The sequence below is a fragment of the Panicum virgatum genome, chromosome 2N (genome assembly GCF_016808335.1).
Source record: "Panicum virgatum strain AP13 chromosome 2N, P.virgatum_v5, whole genome shotgun sequence".
Taxonomy (NCBI): Eukaryota; Viridiplantae; Streptophyta; class Magnoliopsida; order Poales; family Poaceae; genus Panicum; species Panicum virgatum.
This window is the reverse complement of record NC_053146.1, coordinates 15103862-15117502: the sequence shown is the minus strand read 5'-3', so window position 1 is coordinate 15117502 and position 13641 is coordinate 15103862. Positions and strand designations below refer to the sequence as shown.

Below are 13641 nucleotides of genomic sequence, written 5' to 3'. Positions count from 1 at the left end.
CTCTGCATGAAACGAAAGTTCATCATGATGCCAGTGCTTATCCCGGGTCCAAAGCAGCCCGGAAATGACATTGATGTGTACCTAAGACCATTGGTCGAAGAACTCTTATTGCTCTGGGGCGATGAAGGTGTACGGATGTGGGATGAATACAAACAGGAAAACTTCAACCTACGAGCATTGCTGTTCGTAACGATCAATGACTGGCCTGCTCTTAGTAACTTGTCAGGACATTCGAACAAGGGATACAAAGCATGCACACACTGTTTAGATGATACCGATAATATATGGTTGACTCACTGTAAGAAGGTTGTATACATGGGTCATCGTCGATTTCTTCCCATCAGGCATGCGGTACGAAAGAAGGGCAAGCATTTCAAAGGCCAAGCGGACCACTGAACAAAACCGATGCACCGTAGTGGTAAAGACGTCTTCAACATGGTAAAAGATCTAGAAGTTGTTTTTGGAAAGGGATCTGGTAGCCAACCTGTTCCGAACGAAAACGGAATGGCGCCCATGTGGAAGAAGAAATCTATATTTTGGAAGCTACCATATTGGGAAGTCTTAGATGTTCGTCATGCAATTGATGTGATGCACCTCACGAAGAATTTTTGCGTCAACCTGATAGCATTCTTGGGAGTGTACGGAAAGACAAAAGATACAGTAGAAGCACGTCAAGAATTGCAACGTATGGAAGAACGAGATGCCTTACATCCACAACAGCGAGATAATGGACGACAATACTTAAGTCCTGCCAGCTATACTCTTAGCAAGGAAGAGAAAGAAACCATGTTTGACTGCTTGAGCAATATAAAGGTTCCATCTGGATACTCATCCAATATAAAAGGAATCTTAAATTTGGCAGAGAAGAAATTTACAAATCTCAAGTCCCATGACTGCCATGTGCTTATGACCGAACTTCTTCCGGTTGTGCTGCGGGGGATTCTGCCTGATAACGTCCGGTTAACCATCGTGAAGATATGTGCCTTCCTCAACGCAGTTTCTCAGAAGATAATTGACCCGGATAATTTGATAAAGCTGCAAAACGGTGTGGTGCAATGTCTTGTTGGCTTTGAGCTGATATTTCCACCATCTTTCTTCAACATCATGACACATCTTCTAGTGCACCTTGTCAAAGAGATTGATATTCTCGGACCAGTATTTCTACACAACATGTTCCCATTCGAAAGGTTCATGGGGGTACTCAAGAAATATGTTCGTAATAGAGCTCGTCCAGAAGGAAGCATCGCCAGTGCCTACAGAACTGAGGAGGTCATTGAGTTTTGTGTTGACTTTATTGATGACCTTAAACCGATTGGAGTCCCTGAATCGCGATATGAGGGGAGACTAACTGGAAAGGGTATATTAGGAAAGAAATCTTATGTATGCACAGATGATTTCTCATTCAAGAAAGCGCATTATACGGTTCTTCAACAATCATCATTGGTTGACCCATATATCGAGGAACACAAGAAAATTCTGCTCTCCAATTTCCCGGAAAAGTCTGAGGCATGGATTACACGTAAGCACATGAACACTTTCTGCAGTTGGTTGCGGAAGCATCTAATGCATAACATGGATATAAGTGAACAACTGTTCTTATTGGCTAGGGGGCCATCTTGGAATATCTTAACATACCAAGGGTACGAGATAAATGGAAACACATTTTATACGATAGCCCAAGATAAAAAGAGTACCAACCAAAACAGCGGTGTTCGTATGGATGCCACGGACAATAATGGAAAAAAAGACACATATTACGGCTACATTGAAGAGATATGGGAGCTGGATTACGGTCCCAATTTCAAGGTGCCTCTATTTCGTTGCCAATGGGTTAAGCTATCTGGAGGAGGGGTAACAAAAGATGAGTATGGGATGACAATAGTTGATCTCAACAATCTTGGGTATAGAGACGAGCCATTTGTCCTAGCCCAGGATGTCGCTCAGGTTTTCTACATTAAGGACATGTCCAGCAAGCCAAAGAAGGGGATAAACAAGCAAAAGGATGAGCCTAAGCGACACATAGTTCTATCAGGAAAGAGAAACATCGTTGGAGTGGAGGACAAGACAGACTTTTCAGAAGAATATAATAATTTTGTTGCCATTCCACCTTTCGAAGTAAATGCTGATCCATGCATCCTGCTAGCCAATGATGATGCTCCATACTTGCGCCGTGATCATAATCAAGGGACATTTGTGAAGAGAAAGTCTGTTACCGCTAATCCTTCATGTACTTGAATCATTTTATATTATTGTATAAAAACATAATCGCAATTCGAATACTTTTATTATATATGTACTGTACAATTATACTTTATGTGTTATATATATTATTTTATATATTTTTCACTTAATTACTCAACTAATTTTATTTATTTCATGAAATTACATTCACATTAACACACTATACTCTCTCACTAACACACACAATCTCACTAACACACACTATCTCTCAAACTCACACACTACTCATTAATATCATGAAATTGCTTAATTTTATCTAAAATTCACTTTTTAAACATTAATATCGTGATAGAATCCACTTTCTGTCGAAAATCAACAGTTTGAAAAAAATTTCACCTAATATATTTTTGCATGGTCAAAATAACAAATATGATTTCAAAAAAGTTAGATATTTCATTGACCCAATCACTTGAATGAAAATTAATTATTTTTGTTGCGTGTATCAAGTTTATATAGAGATAAGAAATTTTGTTCCATAATTTTTGGAATCATAATTTTATTAACTGAATTAACAAATGAAAGCTAATTTTAAAAGAGAAGTAAAAAGAAACAAAAACAAACATAACATTAGGCGGGAACGAGGGAAAACGGGACCCTTTTGTCCCGGGTGGTAGATCCACCCGGGACTAAAGGTGGGCCGCGGGCTGGGAATTTTCCCGGCCCGCCCAAAAATCCCTTTTGTCCCGGGTGAAGCCACCACCCGGGACAAAAGGACCTTCCCCTAACACTTGGTTTCTCATCAGCGTCTGGTGCCGCCGCGCCGTCTGGCCTGCTCCCCCCACCGCGCGAGCCGAGCACCGCCGCCATCGATGTCGCCGCCGCCCAGAGCCCCGACCTCACGCCGCCGTCCTGCTCCCCCCACCGCGCGAGCCGAGCACCGCCGCCATCGACGTCGCCGCCGCCCAGAGCCACCGCCGCCGCCGTAACGCCGCGCCCTCGCCACCATCCCCTGCTCGCCGTCGACCCGCCGCTACAGGCCATCCCAGCCCACGCCGCGTACCCAAAGGTAGAGCTCGATCTCCTGAGTCCCCTCCAACACAGAGCACTAACAGAATCACCATGCTTGTCTTCTGCTGCTCTCAAATGTAGGTGCATTGATGCTTGGTATTTTTCCGAGGTCTCATTACCTAAACTCACCAATAATAAGGACAATGTTAAACAATATATTAATTATTTAGGTCATCAAATAGGAAATGAGGCTTCACAAAACTATTATAGTGTTCACCCTGAATCTGACTTAAGCTTCCTACTACGCAACTAAATGGAAAGCTATGGTAAACTATTATTATGAGTACTGTAATGGAAGGAAATAAGCTCACGGACACAAATGCACCGTGTAAATCATCTGTCAAACTTACAGTGCCACAACAATGACTAACATAACTTTCTAATTATGATCTGCATGAGAGAAAAATTATTGATAAGTAATTGACATGAATCTATGAATTTACTATAATAACATTCAGGGTCCAACTTAATTGACGTAAATTGCTGACTTCGATTTACTAGAAAGAAAACTCTTGGCAAGTAAGTAACATGGATCCATAAATTTTCTATAACATTTACTAATAAAAAAACTTTTAGTTTCGTGCTACTTAGACCTAAGTCCATAAAATCAACCACAACAAAAGAACCTGATGAAATCGGCACAATTCAAAGAAAGTAGCAAATTATATGGTTAATTTAGCATTGTACAGGATCAATGAAGGTCTAGAAAATTACGAGAATTGTGTACTAAGAAGCATGGTAAACTAGTATAAGAGCGATCAATCATTCAACAATACATTTGTTACCTAAAAGGTAAAAGTAATGCAGCCTGGTACATAAACTACTAAAGCTGCCTGTACCTAAAAATAGATGGAATCATAGTGGAGAAAGGCCGAATCCCACTGCATTTGACACCGAGGTTTCATCTCCTAAAAGATCGTCCTACTACGAGAGTCCCCTCAACACCTTCTCCATTCCATTGAACCCCAGAACCTCTCGCTACGTTGGGAAGCTCCTGCCTCTGTATAGTTCCCCAATGTTCTTTAATTTTTAGTTTTCAGAGTGTGTCGAGTGTTTGCAGCACTGAGATCGACATCGTCGACCAATTATGGCTCATTTTCAGTAGCTAGGAAGCTACACTCATGTAACTTTGGGACATGCTCATAATTTGAAATCATAATTTAGAGTTCATGTTATTTAGAGTGAAATCATAATTTGTTGTTAAGAGTGAAATCATAATTTGTTGTGTAAATAAAGGTATATTTACAAATTTTTAAATGTATGTATGTATGTATGTATGTATGTGTAAAGTGAATTTAAATTTCTTTTAAATATTTCATGTATATTTCTTGAATTACTTAGTGAAAAAACCGTCTAGAATATTTCACAGTCGATACTTAGTGAAATTATAGATAGAATATTTCGTGTATATTTTTTGAATTACTTAGAGAATATTTCTCGACCTCATCCATCGATCGGTATTTAGTGAAATTATCGATAGAATATTTCAAGTTTATTTCTTGAATTACTTAGAGAATATTACTCGACCTCGTCCATCGATCGGTACTTAGTCAAATGCTCGCAAATATGTGGATTATTTAGATAATTTTTTAAGGGTTTTATTTGTATTCATATTTTAGTTACGATGGACCCGCGACACACAGACGCGGAAGACGAACAGTTCTTGTTGAATATGATTGGGGAAGGTCAAGGAGATGTCGCTGAACAAGCTGATGATGGCAGCAATACCGACATATATTTGAATATGTCCGGTGATGGAATTGAGGCACCATCTATTCAGGATGACGCTGCTGCTGAACAAAGTGCTAATGTACATATCACAACTATAATTATTTGTAGTGACAATCATATTTTCATCTGAATCTATATGAATACTATGAATGTTTTTTATAGCCGTCTGGATCATCGTCGCAGCAGAAAAAGACGAAGCGAGGCCCAACAAAAAAACTGGAAGGGCGGTTCATTATAACGGAAGTTGGTCCAGATGGCGAACCGATCGCTCCAGAAGCTGCCGCCAAAAAATTCATAAGACAATCCGGATGTTTTGTCAGGGACAACATCCCGATCAGCTTCAGGCTCTGGAAAGCTTCCAATCCAAGCGAGGAATGGGATGCGGTACCCGAAAGAGAAAAAGAATGGTGCTGGCGGGAGCTTAAGAAAAACTTCACGGTTCCAGCTGAATCCGAAGAGATATGCAAGCACTGGACCCTGAGTAAGATGGCCGAACAGCTGCGATCATTCAAGAAAATTTTGACGAAGAAATATATCAAGACCGGGACCACAACCGTATTTACCGGCGAGCTCAAAAAACTCAGGGGTCACTGGGATGCATTTGTGGAATACAAGTCTTCAGAGTTTGGGCTTCAGAAGGTGCAGAAGGCCAAAGACAACGCCTCGAAGAAAGTGTACCATCACACTCTAGGCCAAGGAGGCTACAAGCTTGCAGTACCCAAATGGGAGAAGATGGAGCAGGATCTGCTTGACAGAGGTATCCAACCTGCGACCATGAACTGGCCTGAAAGGTCAAGGACCTGGTTTTATGGTCACGGGGGAAGCTTGGACACATTGACTGGTGACTGCGTCTATGGGCCAAACATCCAGCGAGCAGCCCAGAGACTACAGGAGGCCATACAAGCAGCGGCCGAGGGAACATTTAAGCCAGATAGAGAGAGGGACGAGCTGACTTACGCCCTTCGGAATCCAGAGCATCCGGGCCGCACAAGAGGCAAAGGCGTGGTTCCGTGGAAGTATGGGTTCAGGGATTACATTGATTCATATAGAAGCCGGCAAAGAAGAAAGAATGATGAGCGGGAGCACTTGCGAAGGCTAGAGGAACGGCTCATGTCACACGATCAAAGACTGGAGGAAGAGGTTCAACGCCAAGTGGCCGTAGCAATGAGCCAGCAACAGCAAGCGCAAACGTTGCCTCCAGAGCCTAGTGTCACAGCCGATCACCTGTCTCAGCGGAAAAGCAGATGCGCTTCCACAGACGTCGCCGCCGCTGAGCCCACGGGGATCCAGGCCGCAGTTGAAGCGTCGGCCCCGCAGCGATTTCCAGTGGATGAGATCACCCACCGGACACCTTGTGACCTGCAGACTGCCGTTAAGAACTTAATGTTCACTGTTGCGTACGGTACCGCCATGCCAACCGAACCAGGCGACGTGTACCACGGGCAGCAAATTCCGCCTAGATACACAAGAGTTGGCGTGGAGCAGGTGTGCCAGGGTTGGGAGACGCTCGAGCTTGATATTCCTGGAGGCGATGGGGAGAGGACACTAGCAGAAGCCATTCATGGTTACATCCTATGGGATAAGCGCTACATTGTCCTAAAGTTGGATGATCAAACACCAAGACTGGCATCTCAGCATGCCTCTCCAAGACCGGCATCTCCGCAAAACTCCCCAAGGGCAGCACTGTCTTGGCAAGGTTCACCGGCACATTCTCCATCACCATCATCTCATGCGCCGATGAACACTCAAGCGTCACCGTCGCCTCCATGGTCACCCCCTCTGCCGCCGGCAAAGAAGCAGAAACGGCCGCCGGCAAAGAAGGTAGCTGCACCGGCTAAGGAGCCTCCAAAGAAGAAGGAAAAGAAGAAGAAAACCAAGGAGGCGCCTATTAAACCCTGGGACATGAGCCTTGAAGAATGCGATCGGATAACTCAAGAAAGAGTTAAAGAGCACTTCAAGCCGGAGCCCGAGAAAGTCATAAATCCGATAGATTTGAAATTTTTTAAGGGAATGTGCGAAGCAAATAAGAGAAAATTCATTCCGAGAGACCCCCTTCAGACTACGAACGCACAATTATCAAAACTACTGAGAAAAAGAAGAGACAATCAAAGTCGTCGTCGTCCGACGTTCCACAGCTCGGAGCCCAAAAGAAACAATCAATAGAGCCTCTCGTAGTGGGACAGACGATGCAAGAACAAGACTTTGTTACATTTTTGAAAGAATCAAACCTGACGGCCGCTCAGATTGCAGGGGGAGAAGATATTCCAAAGGCCGATGTGGTCGTCAAATGGACGTTTGAGATCGGCAAAACTCTTGTACCCCCCGAAGTAGCTTCGAACGCAAATGTATAAGCTGCACCAGCACTACATGCGTGCGATGGCCGATTGCATCTTCATGCAGGGCGCAAAGATTAAAGATGACGATTTCTTATGGGGGGAGGCCATTATATGGATAAACTGGGAAGAAATTTACCAACTATTCCATCAGGAGGCCCTCGACATCTCTATGGTCGGCTTGTGGGTTCTGTATGTATTTTAGTCTCCTTACGTATTGTTTTGCATGATCTCAACATACTGATCTCTTGATTTATTCGGTATCATGTAGAATGAAGATACATACTTGCAGAAGAAAGGGATACTCTCACCTCGGCTTCATCGACCCAATTACTTGTAATTGGAGGCTTCTACGCGACAATACTGATGAGATATTCCAAAACTTGTTCAAGTACATAAGCGTTCATCACAACAAGCAAATGATATTGTTTCCTTACAACTTTGCGTGAGTGATTCCTTCCGTCTAACTCTTTCTATTCTGTAATCGAATTGTTTAAACCTTAACTACCAAGAACTGCCTCCGTATAATCTTGCAGTGAACACTGGGTCCTAATTGTCATAATTCCCGAGAAGAGCCTACTCGTGGTTATGGACTCATTAAGGAGACCTCCAGAACAATACGAAAATCTTCTTAACATGATGAAAAAGTAATTCTACCACTACTCCGTCGGTGACCGATAATTTGAATCACTTTGTTACTTGACTATAATTGTTCTAATCATGCACAGGGTTTGGAAAGAATTCGCTAAAAATCATCTAGGCAAATTTGACAAGGAATTGAAGATCAAGACAGATTTTCCGGTACACACTTGGATGATTCGTTGCACGTTTCATTACTTTTATTATATATTCATGTAAATACCTAATAATTTCTTCTCTCTTAAAGTGTATGAGGCAGAAACCAGGCACTGTATTGTGCGCATATTATGTATGCGAGAACATCCATGGTCTGGTATGTCCTCCAAAGGGCTGGACAGATTGGGAGGAGGAAGTAAGTAAAAAATTTGTTAATATTTGAACTCGTATTTTAATTAGTCGAAATTAATTATCCTCTTTTTCCATAGGTCGGGGAGATGCGCGATAAACTCATACCGGAAGAAAAGATTATGGCGATTCAAGAACAATTCTCCGGATTTATTGTTGAGCAAGTCCTCGATCCAAAAGGCGAATTCTACTATGATGGAATATCTAATATTGACAATCACAGCAAATATGACAATATACGCGTATATATGTAATTAAGAACGAATATAACTATGTAAATATATATGTGTGTCTATGTATTAAATTTCTATTTATGAGTATGTATGTATGTATTAAATTTCCAAAAGGCGAATTCTACTATGTAATTAAGAACGAATATACCTATGCAAATATAATGGAGTATGTATGTATTATATATATAAGCACTCCAATAATATATATGTGTATATATATATATATTTATATAATATTGGTCCTAGACATTTTCATATGTAAAGGAATTCACATGTATAGATATGTGTATACATATATATATATAAGTGAATTAATTTATATATGAAAACTATCTAGGAAAAATAATATATAAGTAACTATATATATATGTATATATTAGTGGAGATCATACACACTGAATTCCAATACATAAGTTTAATTGAAATGCAAAAGTATAATTGAAATAGAAAAAGAACTGAGAAAAGAAAAACATGAAAAAAAAGACCTTTTGTCCCTGTTGGTAACACCAACCGGGACAAAAGGATGCGCCAGCCACGTGGGCGCTGGCTGCACCTTTTGTCCCGGTTGGTGTTACCAACCGGGACAAAAGGTCCTCTTTTGTCCCGGTTGCCAGATCCGGGACAAAAGGGCACCCCCTTTTGTCCCGAACTGGCGTTCCCGGTTGGGAAACCGGGACAACAGCGGTTTCCCAACCGGGACAAATCAACGTTTTTGTAGTAGTGGCCGGTTCGCTTTAGCTCTAGTACATCCTACAACCTTGCTTGGAACTAAATATTTTGGCGACGGCAGTAGGTTTCAATTTATTTAACATAAAAATATAGTAGTTATTAATACTTATTATTACCAGGCCAGATGTAGGTTTCCCTAATGCATTCACCCTAATCATGTCACACGTACATAATGCATGCTTAGAGCAAATCAGACCCTCTACTTCTTAAGTAAAGGCTCCCTTTATTTTTTGAAGAGCTAGTTTTTTTATCTTAACCACAATAGTGATCTCTAAATCTCACCCTCCTCTTTTGATCTCAAAGGTGAGACCTATTTGTGACTGGATAGGGGGCTCCCAAGACACCCTCTATGTAAAATTAAGATGGACTAAGAGATTCGGAAGCCTCCTAAAAATGGAAGTTTTTAGTAAAGCGTCTACTAAAGTGTGGCTATTTATTCCAACTTTTAAATTCAAGAGAAGAATTTATTTTGAGCCTCCTGGAGTTGCTCTTATCGCAACAGCATACAATACCATTGGAGTAGCAGTCACTGCCTCACTGGCAGAGCCAGAGACTAATCCACCCAGCTCCAGGCCCCTCCAGGCTCCAGCTAATGGGAACAAATTAGAAAAAAATCATCCACACCGCTAGACTCCCGCGGCCGGCACCTGCCTCGTGCCTCATGCGCACCATCCCCGTATCGCAACAAGTTGACGTCGCGTTCTCACGTGCCCTCGTGTCGTCGTGTGCCGCTGCCAGTGCCACCCGAGAGTCCCCAGCCGCCCGCCCGGCCGGCGCGCGGCTATATAGCGCGCAGCCGTGTGCCGCAGCTCGACCACCACGCCCCACAGCTTCTGCAGCTACGCTACTAGGTAGTGCACGCGCGGAGCTAGCTAGCTAGTAGGCATGGCCACCGGGGGCGACGTCACGACGGCGGAGTCCGGCAAGGCCGCGGCGCCCCCCGCTCCGGCGGTTGGCGGCCGCGGGTTCCCCGGCGCGGAGCTGGCCCTGCGGGCGCTCCTCTTCGCGGTGACGCTGGCGGCGCTCGTACTGCTGCCCACCGCCAAGCAGACCGTGCTGGTTCCCGTCCCCGTGCTGCGCGCCGTCGTGCCCATGGTCGCCAAGTTCAACCACTCGCCGGCGCTCATGTGAGTGTAGCTGCTGCTCAGCATTTCACTACAAGAAAAAGCTCCATTAGTACCGGGCGCATGCCGCCGTTAGTACCGGCTGGGGCAGCCGGTACCGGCTGGCCGGTACTAAATGGACAACCGTTTAGTACCGGTCGCAGTGTCCGGTACTAAATGTACCAATCTTTAGAAAAAATACATCGGGATAACTGTGCGTGCACCGGGATTCGAACTTGTGATATGTGGCCTCTACCATCCCACCCACACAGCACATGTGAGTGGATAGAAGATGCTATCCTTTTGATGTAATCAGGACGAACCATTTAGTACCAGGCCATAACCATTTAGTACCGGGCCGTAACACCACCCGGTACTAAAATGATGGCATTTAGTACCGGGTGGTGTTACAGCCCGGTACTAAATGGTTGGGAGGCCCCGGGAGCCATTTAATACCGGGTCATAACACCAACCGGTACTAAATGATAGCATTTAGTACCGGGTGGTGTTATGGCCCGGTACTAAATGCCTCCGGAAGACACTGTGTTACAGAACCGGTACTAAATTGGCATTAGTACCGGGTTTAAAGCAACCGGTACTAATTGGAGGTGGACGAATGACTCTTTTTCTAGCAGTGTTTGTTGCTTCTTCGTTCGCTCGCTGCTGATCGATCACTTGCGCTGATCATCCCTTTGGTTTCTGACTCTTCGTCTTTGTGATGTCTCGCTCGCCACGTATGTATGTAGATACCTGCTGGTGGCGCTGTGCGTGACGTGCCTTTACAGCCTGCTGACGGCGCTCGGCTCGCTGAGGCTCATCTGGGGCTCGGCCTCCACCGCCAGGACCCTCTTCATCCTCCTCCTGCTCGATGTGGTGAGCGCCTGGTTAATAATTACGACGACTTCATTAACAGCATACGATCTTCTTAATATATACATGACATGATTTTCATAAGATCGATATTTCAAACAATATTTTTACCCTTTAGGTGCAACTCTCTGACTCTATCCCTATATATTTCTCCCTCAACTTGTTTTCTTTATTTCCCTTCTTTGATGCATGGCATGGTGACTCATGGCCGGTTCGCTTTAGCTCTAGCAGATCCTATGATGACCTTGCTTGGAACAAAATATTTTGGTGACGGCAGTAAGTTTCAATTTATTTAACATAAAAATATAGTAGTTATTAATACTTATTATTACCAGGCCAGATGTAGGTTTCCCTTGCATTCAGCAAAAGCTGACGTTTCAGACAGCTAACAAGCTAGACTTGCATGTAGCTCATTTTTGCAGTCTCCGAAACGTTAGTTTTTCTGGCTAGTATATATTTTTTTTGCCAGGAATTAAAGATAGATGCTTTTCTATACTATAAAAATTAAAACAATTGAAACCCTTTCTCACTAAAATTAGACTCACCGTACCTCTCACGGAGGTCCCACTTGTCAGGCCAAAAAGTTTGACGAAAGGAGGTGGAGACTCATTTTTTGATAGAAGGAAAATGTTTCTACCAAAAAGCTAATACCATACCCACCCACCCTACCCGCATAATGCTTTCCAATTGTTTGGATTGGCAATTCCTCCCTTTTAGCAATCAGCGATGACTCCTTCCATTAGTTTTGATTGACAATCACGGCTGACACCTCTCTTCCATTTGTTTTGGATTGGCAATGACACCTCTTTCCATTCATTTGGATTGATTATTCCTTTTTCTTGGCAATCTCTGCAGGAACCTCTTTCCATTTACTATATTTTTTCCCCGTGGATGAGAGGGTTCATCTTTACTCAATTTTATAAATGGAAGAGAGGTTAAATATATAGTGAGTTCAAAATATATAATGGTAGAACCACCGCTTCTTCCATCTGAATCAAAATCATGTACAAGATGTCACAATTTTATAAATAGACTTGAATGATCCTTGGACGTGTAGCTGTGGCTTCCTTTGGATCCTTAGACTTGAATGATTTTGATTCGTATAGTACAAGGGAGCTTTGCTTCGATTCAAGGTAGGCACAATTTACTATGCTGCTTGCTTTGCTTTGGGATTTATTTGCACGCGAGGAATCATGCATGGTGTGATAGTACTTCATTTTATATAAGTGAATAAGTGATACTTATGTAAGTTGGACCTTTTATATCCATAAATATAATATAAATATAAAAGTATAAACATATGCATGTCAGATACACCCAATGGATGCATTAAAAAAATACCAATCTTTCCTCCAAAACTCATGTTTTTTTTTCACCTAGCCTTCTACGTGTACCCACATAGCGTTCGTGCCTTCTTAATGCACTTTGCGGTCCGTAATTAGTTTTTTTAGTAGAATTTAGTTGTTTTAGTAATCGATTGATGTAATACAACTTTACTTTGTTATATCATCAATTTTGAGTATCATATTATTTTTAAATATAATTATTCTTTAAATCTGTGTTATTTTTAATATAATTGTTCTTTAAACACGTGCCACAAACCTCTACTAGTATGATAAATAAACAATGAACTATATAGATATATATATGTGATGACATGTGTACCAAAATACTGGCGAAAAAATTGGGCAAAGTCAAATCTAATAGTGGTAGTATGTGAGCTAGCAACTGATGGAGCACACCCCCCTTGATGGGGGAGTATATGTAGCAAAACCAAGATCGCTGGGCCCATCTTTGAAATTTCGTCGAAGAGTTAACATCAGCATTGAAGAGCAAGCCGGCGAGCGACCATGGCGAAACGTATTTAATTCCTGTTTTTGCGCGTTCTTGCACGGCAGTTCTACGCGGCGGTGATGGCCTCGGCGATGGGCTCGGGCGGCGGCGTGGCGTGGATAGGGCTCAAGGGCAACTCGCACACCCGGTGGAACAAGATCTGCGACACCTACGGCAAGTTCTGCCGCCATATCGGCAGCTCCATCATCCTCGCCCTCATCGCCTCCATCATACTCGTCCTCCTCGCCGCCCTCAACGCCTACTCCCTCTACCGCCGCAGCCGCTGATGATCGATCATCAGAGCATCGCCGGCCGGGGACAATGACTGCTCGGAATCCATGGTGCTGTCCAGGCCAGTTTGCGTGTATTTCCCGTTGGCATCCATGATGTTGTACGTGATGATAAGTTGATGACTGACATGCCATCTGGTGTAGCTGATTGCAGGGGAAGAATGTAGAGATGATCTATTGCATCGTGTGTATACAGTTGTTGTTTGCCTCACTCTCAGTTGTTTTCGGGCCATCCATCGTTTATTTGCCGTGTAAATTCTGTATTATGGCAGTCCTCGTTTCATTA

General features: G+C 43.1%; 1 protein-coding gene across 1 annotated transcript; it reads left to right on the top strand.

The window, feature by feature from the left end:
* Positions 1 to 10081: 10081 nt before the first annotated feature.
* Positions 10082 to 13641, top strand: LOC120658110 (CASP-like protein 1D1). The gene is made up of 3 exons (XM_039936326.1): positions 10082 to 10386; positions 11109 to 11235; positions 13131 to 13641. The coding sequence occupies exons 1-3, from the start codon at positions 10145 to 10147 to the stop codon at positions 13350 to 13352; spliced, it is 591 nt and encodes a 196-aa protein (XP_039792260.1). The 5' UTR covers positions 10082 to 10144; the 3' UTR covers positions 13353 to 13641.